Source organism: Dermacentor silvarum, chromosome 10 (genome assembly GCF_013339745.2).
Source record: "Dermacentor silvarum isolate Dsil-2018 chromosome 10, BIME_Dsil_1.4, whole genome shotgun sequence".
Taxonomy (NCBI): Eukaryota; Metazoa; Arthropoda; class Arachnida; order Ixodida; family Ixodidae; genus Dermacentor; species Dermacentor silvarum.
Window position 1 is genome coordinate 6,327,976 of NC_051163.1, and position 16,997 is coordinate 6,344,972.

Below are 16,997 nucleotides of genomic sequence, written 5' to 3' on the forward strand. Positions count from 1 at the left end.
CCACAAAAAGTATTTCAATGCGTTCAGCAGAAGCGGAGTTACTGGCAGTCAAACACGGCCTCCGCTGTGCTCCCGCTCCTTCTTCAATGGCTTGCACTGCGAAGGCTACGGCGGTATGGGGCGGGGCCACAATGCTCCGCCTTCGGAATGCCACCGTGACGCGCAGTTCAAATTTAATTTTGGATGTTAACGTAGAAGCCACGACTTCCGATTTTGGTGCCCACGATGTGGTAAACGTAAGCCAAACGCGGTTGTCCTCAGCGAGCCGCAGTGCGCTTAGCCAGTTGACTCGTGGCGGCACCCCGCGGCGGCCGCGGTGTAGCCGACCGCAGCGACCAATAGCAGCCGCGTATTGGAATGTGCTTTATGACTTCGCGCTCCGCTTGCGAGCTCCATGCATGCATGCACCGCGTACGAAAGCAACATTTGGCTGAGATGTTCACAGCAGCGTATACATGCCACTCGCAGACTCGGTTATTTCACCAAGCCCAAAGGATGGTTGAGGACCCCTTTAAGGCTAAAGATGAACTATGGCGTCTTCTAAAGGAACAAAGTACTCAAGAACATTTGCTGTGCCAAAACAACGATATACACCCTAAATAATTTTACACCCTTAAGGGTGTGGGGTTGTTCCGTGGCTAACACCCTTACCTTTAGGGCTATAAATAAAGTATTGCACACGCAGCGAGCTCAAACAACACATGTGATGAGAAAAGGCGTAGTTGCAAACTGTTTATACATTCTGATCACCTGGGGCGCGCAGAAGTATCTGACACGAGAATTTCACAGCGATAGTTGTGAAAGCTTATTTATTGCACTTTTCATGTTGTCTGTTGCAGCTATCATAATTTTTACTTGCCACAAAAAGTCTGCAAAAAAAAAAAAAACTTAATTTGTCCTCACCAATGATAGATTTTACCCCTTAAACGTGAGGGTGTTAGCCATAGGACAACCAAGCTCCCTTTATATGCCTATAAAGGTGTCAAAATGTTCGGTGTGTATGAGTGATTGAAAATTCATGATCTACTACCAGTGCTGTGGTTTCGACGCAATGTTCAAACAAGCCCCAGTTTACAAAGCAGTTTAACTTGTACGTGTGCGCAGGGAAGGCAACGACCCGGAAGACTGCAGTGCCGTCACCTACCAGCAGCTGCTGGATGATGTATGTCGGTTCGCCAATGTGCTCAAGAGCCGAGGTGAGGGCATTTCACGCCCGTGGCACAGTGCACATCTGTATTCGAGCAAACACCCCTCGACAGACGATATTTTCGTTATAGTGAATGGTCTCTCTGTATTCTGCAGGTGGTTGATCCTAAGTTCATACCAGCCTTGCGTCGACAGTGCACAGTAGTCGCGCCTTAATTCACTGCCAACGCGAGCATGTACTGAGATGGGGCGCTCGCCCTGCACTATTGGCGCAAAATGCCAAGTGTTGCATAGTTAAGAGAAACTTGCATGGAAAGCACTTTCGGCTTGACTGCTGACTCGCCCACGCTCTGACTTTGTACAGAGGTGGCATTTCGTCGCGTATTTTGTTTAATACCCATTCAATCGCAGTACTGGCATTTTGAATGTAGAATAAATCAGAAGTATGTCGCCATCTGTGACAGTGCCTGATAAACTATGCATTAACCCAGGAATGAAGCAACAATGAAACAATGTTCTGCATCCAGACACGATATTGAGTGATATACAGTGTGAAATGAGACCTGTGCAGAATCTGAGGGCAGATGAGCCAGTTATTCAACTAGAACAGCCCTTTATACTAATCGTATTATTTATTGAAGATTTGGTATTGTAGAATTGCATGCATGTCACTGTGTGCAGTGTAGTTTTGCCCTTTGTTTTTATGCACTATGCATTCAACACCGATGTGTGAACCCATGCAAGTGTAGCTGCCTATCCTGTCCTGTCGGCAGTAATGCTCATGTCGGAATGAAGCTTCCCTTGACAAATTGTCATCAAGAGAAACAAGGCTTGTCATGTGGGAGGCTTCTAGGCAAGACAGCATATTGGGCTCGTTAGTATGGACTAGGCCTGTGACATGTACAGAACAAGGCAAAACGCAGACAACAAGGGAAGGATGGAGGAGAAGAATGACAAAACCTTGCAGATATAAAATACATATTGTGGTGCCTTTGGAATACTCAGTTGATTCTGTGACCATTTTCAGGCTGTCATAAGGCACATGTGACATGTTCCATCCCTCTCCATGAGCAGCTATCTGGCATGTGTTGCACTTTTTAGGAGTCATCAACTATTGGGCTGTTTAGTTTATTCATACCACTGGGTGTAACAATCATTGATTATTGTTTGTCATATGTGGGCCAAAGTGGTGAACTGGTTCTGAAACACAGTGTGTGTGAATGTCTGAAACTGGTGCATATAAATGCCTCAGACTGTTGCCAGCTCAACAAAGCTTCCTGCTGTGAAAAGGAAACTTGTCATCCATATTAAAAAGTACAACACTGTTAAGGATATGGTTTGTTTCTCCTGTGCTTCAAGTTGTCACCCTGCCATCTGCTGGCCTTGTTAGCTCAGTTGGTCGTGCACTGTCCTATAGCCAACTAAGTTCGATCCCCAGACTAGAATGAATGTTTCTTCAAATGCAAAGACTTCTTTCTGAGGAATTCATTTGCAGTTTTCTTTCTACATTTAGGTGGATAATAGCATTCCCTTTCATCATATCGTTAAACTTTATTTCCTTGTAGATTTCCACACAACTTATTTGCTTATTATTTAAATCTGTGTAGTAGGCTATCCTTAAAGTCAATTTAAATATATGCTAGAAAGGTTTGCCTTAATAGAAGTGCGCGAGCTCTATGTGGAAACAAGATTATATGTCCCCATGATCTATTGGACTTATCTGAGAAATCATGTTAGCAGAGTACTGAATTTTTCTTAGAATTCTTCAGAGATTTTGCTAAGTTTTTAATTTTCCTGACAGGATCAAGTTTATTTACACAGGTCCACTTTTTTCTCTAGTTTGCAAATTTTCGCTGTATGTTGTGGTTGCCCCACTGGGAGCATTGCAGGCAGTCATGCAGGTATAAGGTATACTGTTTATGGCTTTGCAGCATGAAGCTAGCTATCACTGTTGAAGGTGCCAGTGACTTGTCGCATGCCTGTGACATGTTGTGTGCATATATCACGCTGTACAGGCCTCAAGAAAGAAGACACAGTTGCCCTGTACATGCCCATGATCCCGGAGTTGGTTGTTGCCATGCTGGCATGTGCCCGAATTGGAGTCATTCATTCTGTTGTGGTAAGTACAGTTGTTGTGCCTGTACTCAAAGCTGGCATCGTGTCCATGTCTTGCAGAAAACATGTATTAGAAATTTATTTTGGTTATACAGTTACCTCAAAATAACTTACACTTGAATAACTTGTGTAATGTTGTGTAATTTAAACACACTGAGTAACCAAGTACAACTGAGTAAAACATATAACTACGATAGGACACACCAGACAAGAATGTCAGAGTGCAATTTCAATGTTAAATCAGTGTGAATTGTTGTTAAAATGGATGTATAAAGTGGAAAATTTGTCATCCGCTTGAGAGTATTGTGAAGCTACCAGAGAAACCCATACAGGTTTCACAGAAAGAAAGCCTCACAGTTGTTGGTTAATTCGGCCTCGCATTTCCATCTGCTAGCCTCGCTGTTAGCTCTATGGTACAGCAACTGCTCTGGAAAGGCCTTAATCATAGGATCAATGCAGGACAACTTATGTGTTCTTGTTGTGTGTGTGTGTGTTTTTTTTTTTTTTTTGCTTCGTTTTTTTTCTTGCTTCGTGCACACTCGGGTGGATGACAAGTGAATCTTTCTCCACATTGCGGATTCTTGACGAACTTGATTTGCAATAAAATAGATGTACCTTATATTTACATGCATGTTTTGGTGGATTGCTCATTTCTTTTAAGCCCTTAAGTGTTTTGGACGAGCTCAGCTCGTCAACGCAGTCCTGGTTAACCTTGCTTTGGACGAGCTCAGCTTGTCAACAGTAATAATCCGGTTTTCAAAGTGATTTGGACGAACTCAACATGTTCACATAGTTCTTCTACTGCATGGACCGATGCAGTGCCAGTGTTTGAAGTCCACGGTTATTTGTCCTTTTTTGTTTTATACATAAATCTCAAAGCTTTTTCAGATGTGTTGATTCAGTCTTCATGTCCTACATCATCGAAGGCAGCCATTTTGTCAGTGCTGGTTGCTCGAATTTATTGAAGCCTTTGTTTTCTACTACATAGATGGCAGCACTTTGTCAGCGCTCAAATACTGCATTTTTGGAATCACACACTTACCGAACCTCATTCGGAATTTATAATGGTACCATTTGTGGCAATGACAAGTGCACATATATATTGCAGTGAAGAGGTAAAATGAGGTTTTCCGGCTTAAAGCATGAATCAAATCGGTTAAAAAAGCTTTGGAATGGTTTTCGATGGAGTGAAGTTTGAAAATAAGCCATAAAATAAAAAAAAAGCTAAATAAGGTCACTTTCACTCAAAATAATAACACTTAAGGGGTTCATGGTGAGAGAAAATAAAAATGCTGGTAGCTATCATTGATTACAACACCATCTTATGCTGAAGCAAGGATGGTGATAGCATTAGGTTGCTCTTCATGTTCCCAAAGATATTTACTCACTGAATGACTCTGCTAGTCCAGCCAACCTCGACACTTGACTGCATGCAAAGAGACTGAACAAGGCGAGAATAAATGTCAACTTATCATTTATAGAGCAAGAAAGCACAAGAGGCGGGTGAAGAATGCTATCTGTCTTGCAAAAACAGGCTCAGTTCTGGGTGATGTAATTAATAAGTGAAACTATTCACCTTGTTCTAATAGAAGTATTTTACAGCTCTTTGGGAATACGAAATGAAAAGAGGGAAGGCAGAGATTACAGGCGGAGACATTTGAAACAGTACATGTAGGAAACTGGGGACATGAACATGACACCATATTTTAGCTACATGTATTTATTGCTGTGAGCACAATATATAGGCACAAAGGCAAGCAAGTCAGCAAACAAAATAAAAGTGCATATAGAGGCTATAGCAAACAGATAATGAGCGTTTACTCTGCAACATGCATAATTTGAAGGATAAATAGGTAGATGCGTGCAAGTAAAACCAGCCATGAAAAATTTGTGAAAGTGGGTGTAGTATCATGTTTGCTTCTGCTCTGCTATACGCTGCAGCTTGTACCATTTCAAGTTTTGTTCTTGTACAGTTTTCAGTTGGTGATGAAAATGTTTGCAACAAAGCAAAGGTGGCAATATAGTAGTAATAGATGTAGGATGTAACTTTACCGGTGGTCATGATAAAACAGTTGCTGCTGCCACTGATTATGATCGATGGCATTGATGACAACTGTGATAGCCAAATTGTAGTATTGAAAGCGAAAGAGTTCAAGTTGTGGGAGTGCCTCGTCTCTGTTTTTTCTTTTCCAAGTGATCATGGAAATCCTGAAATTTTGACTGTTTAGTGGCCACATTCTATAAAAGCTGTACTTTTGATGACGCTGCTAAATAAAGTTGTGAATCGAAGCTTAATTTCCATTACATTTGCTCTGTGTGATTGTTGTAATGATGGCTGCATTGGCAATGTCGTGAGTACTCACACCTTGCACTTATAGTTTGCAGGCTTCTCATCAGACTCCCTGGGCGAGAGGCTCAAGGATGCCAAGTGCAAGGTTGTCATCACAGCTGGTCAGTGAGTGCGTCATTTGCTTCTGGCAGTAGCAATTGATGTCCCGTAATCGGGACCCATGTTAAACACATGTTGTCCCTTTGTGGGGATGACGTGGCCTCTGCCTTCAGTGTTATAGCTAGTGATTTATACCAAGTGACAAGAGAGCTTACTTGGGGAAAGTGCAGATGTGCTGTCTTCTTCTTACAGCAACAGCTGTTCGAGGTACATTATCAGGGGTCTCTAGTGATGTGTTAATGTGCTCTTATTATCTTATTAATGTTTATTTAACACTTAAATTGCATGGTGTCCACTGTAGTGAATAAATTTTGCCGATTTTGGGAGCAAGTTTAGTGCTTCTGAGAAGTTCTTGTGCATAATGTCAACTTCAGTGGAAAACAACTTTATATAGCTGCATTAGAAGGTGCTACCAACTACTGTTTTCCCCGAACTTGGCTTCAGAGCGTCGTGTGGTGCTGGCGGGTAAGTCAGGTGCATCCCCGCACTTGTAACTATTGTGACATTGCGGTTTGGCACTGTGATTGTCTACACGGGATAGAAGAATCCTTTGGAGGCAAGAGTTGTAAATATTGTGGCTGAGAGCAGCCAAGGTCTTTCTTTGGAACACATTTTCTAAAATGTCGACTGCAGTGGACATCGTGCATGGTAGGAACAACAACTCGTGTGTGTTCTTGTTCCCTCACAACCCCCACCTCCCGACTTTCTGCGAATCAGAATACATGGCATAAGTGATGTGTGACAACACTCGCCTGCCCAGCCACTCTCTCCCTGGTCAAGTGCGTCCCCCCCCCCCCCCCCCACTACATAAATTACTGGCTACACCACAGCAAGGCATATTTGCGCTTTACCGGCAAAATGATTGTTTTTTCGTATTTCATAAAGCAGAGTAATGTGCACCACATTCAAACTTTCCTATTCGAGCTAACATTTGTTAATGTGGGGGTAGGAACTTTGCCTGTTAGAGCAAAAAAAACTGTCGGCACCTACATTCACAGGAGTTAATGCGCATATTGTCTACTGTAGTAGACATTCCGTATCTTGTGAAATAAACATTTGAAAACAGAAAAAAATATTTTCTTGGCTTTTTAAAGGGGCACATAGATATGAAACTAAATGTAAGCACAGTTCTGATGTGTCATTTTTCTTCGTGCAACAAAAAAAGAGTTAACGTTTGAGTACCAGATTAGCAGATGTGTATCCATAAAGGAGTGGATCATTTATGTTGAAGAATTGGCAGAATGTCAGAACGGTTGTTCAATAATCTTTTTTTTTTTTTGCCCATCTCCTTTACAAAGTGCTAGCTACACTTCGAGGTGAATTGCTAGCTATTTTTTCAATGATGTTTATTGCATTATTTGTTGAACTGAGTCTTGACTGGGCAACTGTGAGTGTGAAACGAGTGCTTTTTCTTGCATACACACATTTGTAATGAAAACAGCATATCGCATTCTCATTTCGTCTTCCAGATGGTGTCTGGCGTGGGCCAAAGCTCATTAACCTCAAGGAGATAGTGGATCATGCTGTCAGCAAGGCCAAGGAACAGTAAGTGTTCTCAGTGCACAGCTTTTGTTGTTCATATGTGTTCATGCAGTGCAGCAATTGAAGAGTAGCACTAGTGGCCTATCAGTTCTGTGGAAGCTCTATGTGGAGGAAGGGTAGTGAAAGAGAAAATTGGCATCCACTTGACTGTAGCACAAAGCTACAAATGAGGATGATATCTGTGTGGGTTTTCTTTGTAGCTTTGCGCTACAGTCAGATGGATGACAATTTTACCTTTCAAGGCTATTGGATACATGAACTAGAGGGGAAAACGCAACCAGGACACCAGTAGCGCACCCAGGATCTCTGCCAAGGGGGGGTTGACAGTTTGCCTTAGTTTGCCAACACCATCTAAACAGCACTAATTTCAATTTCTTCACGGGAAATGGGAAAAAAATTCGCTTTTTGCGCAAGTTTGCGAGTGTGCAGACGATTGCGCGTCTTACATCTTAGTTGCAGTACTTAAAGGCGCAAGGAAAGAAAAGGGGTTAAACAAAAGGGGGGGTTAAGTCGGCCTTAGGGGGCGGGTTACAACCCCCCCCCCCCCCCCCCCCGTTGGTGCGCCATTGCAGGACACTGTAATATTAAGATGTGTGGCAATGTTACTAAAAATGCAGGAGTTCTGTTGGGATAATAGTTAGTGGCTTTTAACTTGAATGCTCACTTAGGTCTAATGCTTTATTGATCGTGGGATTCTGCATGCAAGATGTGTGCAAGGCATGTGCCCCGCATGTGCACAATGAGATGGCCCAGATGACATGCCATAGAGCATGCATCATTTTTCTGCCTTATACGAGGTCTGTTAGAAAAGTATCCGACCTTTGGCTGAAGAAAAAAAACTGGCATAACTGGAGCGTTGGAAACCTAATCACCCTCAAAGTAGTCTCCTTGGAACTCCACACACTTCTCCCAGCGGTGCTGCCATTGTTGGGAGCATTCAGAGAAGGCCTCTTACGGAATTGAGTTTAGCTCAGCTGTCGTTGCAGCCATAATCTCCTCTCTTGTCTGTAATCGCGCTCCTTTCAATGGCCTCTTGATTTTGGGAAACAGCCAGAAGTCGCAGGGGGACATATCAGGAGAGTACGGAGCCTGTTGAACTACAGGAGTTTGGTTTTTCGCCAAAACAGTCTGAATCAAGTGCGAGGAATGTGCAGGAGCATTGTCGTGATGGATGCACCAATTTCCTGTCGACCACAACTCCGGTCTCTTGCGCTGCACAGCATCACGTAGGCGACGGAGGACATCCGTGTAGTACTCTTTGGTGATTGTTTGACCCTGTGGTGCGTACTCGTGGTGCACTACACAGCGGGGAGAGTCAAAGACAGCAGTCAGCATCACTTTGACGTTGCTGCGCACTTGGCGGGCCTTCTTTGGCCTTGGTGACGTGGAACGCTTCCACTGTGACGACTGGGATTTGGTTTCCGGGTCGTACCCGTACACCCAAGACTCGTCACCAGTGATTATTGTGTTCATGAAGTTGGGGTCACTGTTTGTCGAATCCAGCATGTCCTGTGAGACTTCAACACAAAGTTGCGTTTGCTCCACCGTAAGCTGCTTCGGTACGAATTTCGCCGCAACTCTCTTCATGGCCAAATCTTCGGTCATAATGGAATGTGCAGAAAAAGTGCTGATGCCCACCTCTTCCCCAATTTCTCGGATAGTCAAACGACGGTCCCGCATCATCACAGTTCACTTCGGCAATGACCTGGTCATTTCGGCATGTTAATGGCCGACTGGAGCGTGGCTCGCTCTCCACCGATGTGCAGCCGTCTTTAAACCGGTTGTACAACTCCTTAATCTGTGTGCTGCTCATAGCATCATCACCGAAAGCCGTCTGAATCTTATGAATGGTTTCCACTTGGCTGTCGGCCAGTTTCTAGCAAAATTTGATGCAGTAGCGTTGCTCCAGTCGCCCCGTCATTTTCCTTGCAATGAAAAAAACCGATGAGAGCACTCCGCATTACCTCACTCAAACGCTGCGTCCCAGCGACTGACGGTTTGGCAGGCAGGAAAAAATTTGCGCATGCGCACAAAGGTTCAAGGTCGGCTGATGCAGGCGCGCTTGTTTCATATACATCAAGTGTTCGCAAAAAAAAATTAAGGTGGGATATTTTTCTAACAGACCTCGTACATGCTGCATAGAAGCACATAGCATAGCTCCATTTTAGAATGTTGTGCCATGTGCAAGAATAGGACAACAATGTTAGTATTGTCCACTGAATGCAAGACATGTAAATCAAGAAAAGGATGTTCGCTGTCCCTCTTTTGTTTCTCGTGTGACACATGGCTGACATGAAAACTACTTGCATCGGACTTTTACCAGTCATGTTCCCCTTTGGCACCCTTCCAATCGGCCAACTTGCCCTGTTAAACTCAAGTAAATGCAGTCAAGTTGAGGTCAGAAAAGAGTTGTTTGCGCCAGTTTGGCTGCAGCTGTCGTTGTCAATGTGCTAGCGATCACACACAGCTTTTGTTTTGTCTGCCCTTTTCTCAAAATTGCTTGCTTCTCGCTAACTGCCTTAGCGTGAAAGGAACTTCAAATTACATGCGAAGTTAAAAGAAAAAATTGTTTCCCTGCTTTGCTCAGAGGCCACGAAGTGAAGCAGACCATTGTGGTGCGGCATCTGACGTCTCAGGAAGTGCGACGCAAGGACACTGGCAAGCGGCCCTTCTCAGGGCTGCAGGTGGCCTGGAATGCGGAGCAGGATTCCTGGTGGCACGAGCTCATGACAAACCAGCCCACAACCTGCACCCCTGAGTGGCTCGACGCAGAGGCTCCTTTGTTTTTGCTGTACACAAGGTCAGCTGCCTGCTTTTGCATTATTTAGCCTAAAGTTGTGAGCTACATTTTTGACATTGCCTGTTTGCCACACCCTGACATCAGTTCTAAAGGTAAATACAAAGTCTGCATGAACTGTTAAAATACCATTGCAAAAACCTCGCAGCGCTTGTTTCATGCCAAGAAAAGACTTGGTTTACGAAAAAATCACGTCTTAAGGTTCCGCATACCTTTAGCGCAATTCGAATCGCCCACCCCAAGCAGGGAGTGGTGACATTGCATTTGCATGTGTCATAACCGTCGTTTACTGCCGTTGGTGAGTAAAATAGCACCTGACAGATGGAGCTGTTTATTTTTGTGCAAAACGCAAATTCACGGCCACGGAGAAACCGAGCCAAGACAGCTAGTTGGATTCACTACTGCAGCTGCTCTTGGTCAAGTGGCGTGGACAGTTTGGGAATCCCGTGACATCACATAGACGTGGCGTTCTCTGCTGCTTGCAGTTTGTGCGAGTTTGATGAGCCAGCAAAGCCAGCGCAGTGCTACGGGATAATAAAACTACTGAAACGAAGAAGCAAGGGCGGGTAGAGTGGAGAAAGCGAAACCTTGCAACCAACCGCGTTGCTCTAGAGAGTAACATCAATAAGTTCTTTTTTCTAAATATCAAATAAAACTGGGCAAGTAGCATTTTCTTTCATCTTATAATGCAGTACAATTATAGTTTTTATTACGAGTGGTTGAGTACTAGTGACAAAATTATAATGAGTGCCTTCGTCATTGGGCTATAGTACTTGAATGTCCCGGGGGAGTCTCTAATCAGGTCCTGCATCTCGCTTACTAAAGCTTTGTTCGTGATAATATTGATGCCTTAGACATTCTCGAGCACTAATCTAGCACTTTAGCTTAACTTAATATTTGCCTTTAGTGTCCCTTTAAGCTTCTTATCCCTATATCAGCAGATAACACTAAAATTTGCTATAATTAAATTTGGTAGCATTGTAACCTTGCCTTGAATGGCACTTTGTTTCTCAAATTGCAGACATTTAATGCATCTTATGGTGTAACCTTCTCCCACTTCTAAATCTAGACCAAACACCATACAGCTATGCAGTGTAGGCAAATTGAGGGAGATGTGTCATGAAATGTAGGAGCAAAGATGTCCTCATGGGTCGTTTTTATATACATACTGATGTTTTCCACCATGTCTGTCTTCTGTTGAGACATAATGATCCAATGGTAAAGATCTTGCATCTGAACATGTTCCACATGTTGACATAACGATGCACAGAAGACCAGGAAACATTTCAACATTGAGCAGTTTGCTTTGGGAAGTTTATAGTACGATGATATGATATGTATATTTTTATGGGACAGGTAGATAATGAAAACTGCTGCACAAACTTTATAAATGTGATGTCAGTCTCACCCAGAGCATGTGACAGCCAGCTGCTGTCAGCACGATTTGGATGCTCACCTCGTATCACAGCAGACTGTCTTAGCAGAACTGAAGATGGTCACCATTTACTTCAGAATTGCCTGCAGTGTACATACTCACCCACATTCTTACTGAGTTTGCATACTCATTAAGGCAAATGAAAGGGTTTGGGGTATGCACTCATCGAAGTGATGTCAGAACCCGTTCATCAACAACTTCATCAGCCCAACAGCAGGATGAAGACCTCTTTCGGTACCACACCTGTCCTCCTGCATGAACTGAATGTATCCTAAGGATGCTGACTATATCCAATTCTCTGCAGCTTTCCACTGCGTTTCCCTTCCATTGGCTACCATATAGTACTCGACAGTGCTGTCGTCCTTGTTTAATGTGCTTGAAAAAATATTGATTATGCAGAACCAACTATCCCACCGCTCAACCCTGGTGTACTGTTACTCTAGTAAAACCGTTTAAACTCTTTTAGTAGAGTACTGTACCAAAGTGTACTTTGAGGTGTAAAAAAAAAAAAAATGGAGTACATTCAAATATTGTGTGTGGTGTTCCAGTGGATCCACGGGAAAACCTAAGGGCATACTGCATACAGTGGCCGGGTACATGCTGTTCACCGCCACCACCTTCAAGTACGTCTTTGACTACCACCCAGGCGATGTCTACTTCTGCACGGCCGACATCGGCTGGATCACAGGCCACTCGTACGTTGTGTACGGAGTCCTTGCCAATGGTGCCACCAGCATCATGGTAATTGCACATCCTTCAAGTCTCGTTACTGCAGTAGCAGTTATGGGCCCTTCAGGCTTTAGACACGTGCGTGCAGCTGTGCCAGAATAACCTCCAGCTCGCCTAATGTGCTCATACACTACTTCAGTTTGAACCCACCAAGAAAGTTAGGAGGAAAACATAAATACTATAATGATAAGTGCCGAAATATGAAACTAAGTATTTTTTCTTGGTATTACGTTGTGCCATACTATTACTTCGCACACTTTTTTAGCTGACAGGTTCAACTTAATGAAATGTGCATGAATGCACATTCATCTTCAGAGCACATCCACATGAATTGTGCACATAGAAACCTCACTGCAAATCTGTCATGTCTCCATACCTCGACCACTTGAATACCATTCAAAGGAAGGGAATATTCCTTCCTTTGAATGGCCTTCTGTATGTTTATTATCTGGCTCAAAATGTTGCAACACATCAAGCTTGTGAAATTGAAAAATTGCTTTAGTCTAATGAAAATGAATATTACAAGTATGACATTGTTGACTTTACCAGACATTCTTAATTCTGCAAGTTTAATAATGCAGTACTAGTTGACATCAGTTCTTCTTATGGGTGATGCATATTCTTGTATTCATCATGGTGACCTTTACCCAGGTAACCATTTATGTTCCCTATATGTCTCTAGAACATGTTTTAGACATTGCACACATCCTATAGATATCTAGGTTTATCCAAACATTACAAATACATACCATGGTTAATTTAAGTCCCATCCACATCTCCTTGCGGTAATGGTGTAAGGATATCGCAGCTGGGCATATGTGACCTCGAATATATAATCACTTTAGGCATGCAGAGGTCTATAGAACATCTAGCGGATATTTTTTCAGTTCATGCCAGCGAGTCATACTTGCAGGTGCCACATCAGATGTACTGTCAAGGACAAATTCAACAGCGTACTCATTTTCCTGGACCTCCCACGTGGCACATTGATCATATTAATTTAACTAAAGTCTTTAAATTAAATTGTATCAGAAAATAGGCAGACTACATATGAGATGCAGACATGATAGTTTCCAACTATAAATTGAACAAATGAGAAAACATGACTCTGTCAAAGGGAAACTGGGAAGAAAGTTTGGCCCATGGGATGGAGCAACTATTCGTGTGTGGTCCGAAAAAAAAAAAAAATTTTTTTTTCATGTTGTTACAACATACGTTAGATGTCATGTGATGAGCAGTGCAATGCGCCATAGCCACGGCAGGGCTACCACGTTTCGGAACAACAATTATCTGAAAATTCTCAATCAGCCTTCACTGTCTAACCAGAGTTTAACCACCTTTTACTTCTGCAATATTTAGGTACCACATTCAATGTGAATGGCATTTCATGCGCAATAAAGCTTGGAAATTTAGCATTTTCAAAGCTCATGTCATATAAAGCTTTTGCTACAAAACTTTAATTACATCCCTCAACCATTCGGCATATCAAATAAATCTTCAAGAGAACCTAAAATGCAGCCACCTGATATGACGTAGCGCATACATCTCTACGTCAGTATGTACTGTGCATAACGAGTACAATTCTAAAGTAGAATGAACGTCAATAAAACATCGGCTACTTAATTGATATAGTATTTGCAAAGTATGTGTTCGTAGGACGTCCTTTAGATGTTATGTCAACACATGGACAAATGGATCAAACCTGGATGTTGATAGGATATCAGTGGTTCACTGGGTATGGAGTAAAAAGGTTTCAGACAAGCGTAAATAAATATAACAAATTTAGTATGTAATAATGATTACTAATTGGTGCTGATTTCCTAAGGGAGCTGGTCAGGAACATAGACGCCCCAGCATTTAATGTGGTAGAGAGCTCAAAATAAGTCGTGGCGTTATCTGTCCAGCCAACCATGATTATTGTTCACAAAGGGCTGTAAACACTGATCGCATTTGTACCAGCTTTTCTGATATTAAGCGAGCACTTTAGTGTGTGGCTGTGATGTGTCTGTCTGCACGTGCAGTTTGAGGGGGTGCCATTCTTCCCGGATGCAAGCCGCTACTGGTCCATAGTGGAAAAGTACAAGGTGACCCAATTCTACACAGCACCCACGGCTATTCGGGCCCTCATGAAGTATGGCGACTCCTTCGTTCGCAAGTGAGTTGCACCTTTTTCTGGCTACAAGCTCAATATTCATGACAGCTCGGAGGAAGTTTTACATCGCAGCCCTTATCTAAATAGTACATGGCATTGGAGACATTGTTTTTCTAGGCGTCCACTCAGCTGATTTTGATAAAATTTATTGTAGTAGTTAAAAGAAAAAAAGTGGGCAGCTTGCACTAGTGGTGCGAGGCTGGAGTAAACAGTGGAGCTGGTGATCGACCTAGCTTCTTCTAGGTTTTACTAGGTTTGGCCAAGTTTTGCTAGGAAATGCCAAGCGCTGCTATGCACGGTACTCCGAATCGGCTCGCCGCTGAGGCGCAGATTCTCGCTTGGTCGCGCGGCGCGCTTTAAGATGAGCGGCTTCTTCTTCGGCTGTCCGGATCTTTTTTGGTCGTCCCATGTCAAGGCTACATGTACTCGCCACATAGTCAACGAGAGTTGTGCCGCCGTCGCGATGGCTCCGATCCTTTATCTCCCCGGTAACGTCACGGCCAAGCTGCGCCCCCACATTTGCCGGGCCGTGGCTGGTCGAAACCTTCCGAGCTGCTGCTGACACTGTCTGCGTTTCCCCGGCGCGAACGTGGGAAACGGGGAACGCGGGCGGTGTCGGCAGCAGCTCTGCGCGTTGCCTCGTTGGTGCTGCTACAATTTCTTTCTCTCTCTATCTCACTCTCATTTTCTCTTTCCCTTTCCTGAGCATTGCATGCGTCGCGGGCATGCTCTCCTTCCCTCTTCTTAACGTCCCATGTCAAGGCAACATATGTGCATGGCACGGAGAGGAGGCGATCGACACACGCCGCTCCGCGAGGTGGTTGCTTGGCAACGCAGTGATGTCATAGCCCGGCGAGGTTTTGCGACAGCAGGCGCCACTTTCTACGGTTAGCTAGAATAGCTTCGCTGGTAAAAGTTAGGGTCTGCTGACTTCAGGGAGCAGATATTTTGTTTAGGCCATAAGTTTCATTTTCTTTTTTTCACAAACATTGCCAAAGATCAGAAAATTGCAAGAAAAGCAAAGCATCAAGTTTGCTGTTGTAGTGCAGCAGTAATGCAATATATATGACAACTCTGTAAACTGCATCTATTGGGACATATAAAGTGGATAAAAATTTACGTATTAACCACTGCTCTGAAGTGTGCCCACATTTCGGGAATAGGACTTTTGCAAAACTCCCATAAACAGAAATTACTAACTGGTGGATTGATTCCTGTTTTATTCCATTGGAAAGAGTGCACATGTGCAGCTTGCCATTGCTAAGCTATTCTTTTTGTACTGTTGCACACAACTGTTGTCGATGATGTGCTCATGCAAATAGTGGGTCAATGGGAAAAGGGGAGCTTTCATGGGAAATGGCAATGTAACCCTAAACATTTGCAAGTGATCTCATATTCACCGAAATTTCTCCTAAGAGCATTGGTTCATTGACCAACATTTGCGCACCCATCATCCGTGGTCGGGATTTACACTATAATATAGACCGTTGCCACAGCAATGGACAATCATGAATGGCACATCAGAGTTTTGTGAGTACCGGCAGGGGTCATTATTATTTGTTTTTCGATCAGTTGATCAATAGAACTTTATTTTCAAATACAAAAGATGGCCTACATGAATATTATAAGAGTACATAAACATTCTTGCTTGTCTATGCATTTTTCTTTAGGTTATTAAGGCAGTTTGCCTTTGAAACTCAGAAACTTGCCACTTTAGCTTTAATTTTGCGGAACATGTAGTGCAGTGCCTGGGCTTTACGATCTGCTGTGTACGTACACTGAACTCTCCACGCGAAATATCCAAAATCAGGTAGTCATTCTTGTGGTGTGGCTTGAAGGGACCCTTAAATCAGGAGCACCCGTTAGTACAAGAACTGTTTACAATGTCCTGAGATTATGGAACTGTTTGCAATATGTTAGAGGTTATGCAGAGCTGGCAATTGTTGTACTTCTTCTGTGCAGACATGACCGGAAATCGCTGCGCATTCTGGGAACTGTTGGTGAACCCATCAACCCAGAGGCCTGGCTTTGGTACCACAAAGTGGTCGGCAATGCATCATGCGCTATTGTGGACACCTTCTGGCAGACAGAGACGGTATGGTGACTGAATATTCATTCATTCATTCATTCATTCATTCATTCATTCATTCATTCATTCATTCATTCATTCATTCATTCATTCATTCATTCATTCATTCATTTATTTATTTATTTATTTATTTATTTATTTAAACAATACTGCCATCTAGTGGGAGATGATAACAGGAAGGACATGTACACATGGCAGAACAAAAAATTCTGAGAAAAAAGAAAGTTCATATGAGAAAGATGTAAAACGTTTAGGAGGCAATAATAGGGGCACACACATTATAACATGTACATCACATGTACATCTAACAGAAAAGCCAATATTACTAAAGGTACTTGTACCGATCCTAATTGCTGTGTATCATGCCTGTGCAACTACATACAGCTAATGAGGGATACTAGAAGAGAACAAACAAGGAAAATAGAAGCGTTCTGCAAGAATCTTCTAAGGTGATGGTAGATTCATGAAAAAGAATGCAGCACTCTGGACCACCAACTAAGCAGGGCAGACCACAGATTTGTAATGTTGATGGCATGCTGCATG

General features: G+C 43.1%; 1 protein-coding gene across 1 annotated transcript in view; it reads left to right on the forward strand.

Annotated features, from left to right (window-relative positions):
- LOC119465999 (acetyl-coenzyme A synthetase) overlaps positions 1–16,997 on the forward strand; it is a 32,917-nt gene that overhangs the window by 4,233 nt on the left and 11,687 nt on the right. Inside the window, exons 2-9 of the mRNA XM_037726479.2 lie at positions 1,105–1,196; positions 3,162–3,265; positions 5,640–5,712; positions 7,180–7,255; positions 9,840–10,052; positions 12,033–12,225; positions 14,235–14,368; positions 16,328–16,460. Of these exons, the coding sequence (XP_037582407.1) occupies positions 1,105–1,196; positions 3,162–3,265; positions 5,640–5,712; positions 7,180–7,255; positions 9,840–10,052; positions 12,033–12,225; positions 14,235–14,368; positions 16,328–16,460 (1,018 nt within the window). The remainder of the gene's footprint in view (positions 1–1,104; positions 1,197–3,161; positions 3,266–5,639; positions 5,713–7,179; positions 7,256–9,839; positions 10,053–12,032; positions 12,226–14,234; positions 14,369–16,327; positions 16,461–16,997) is intronic.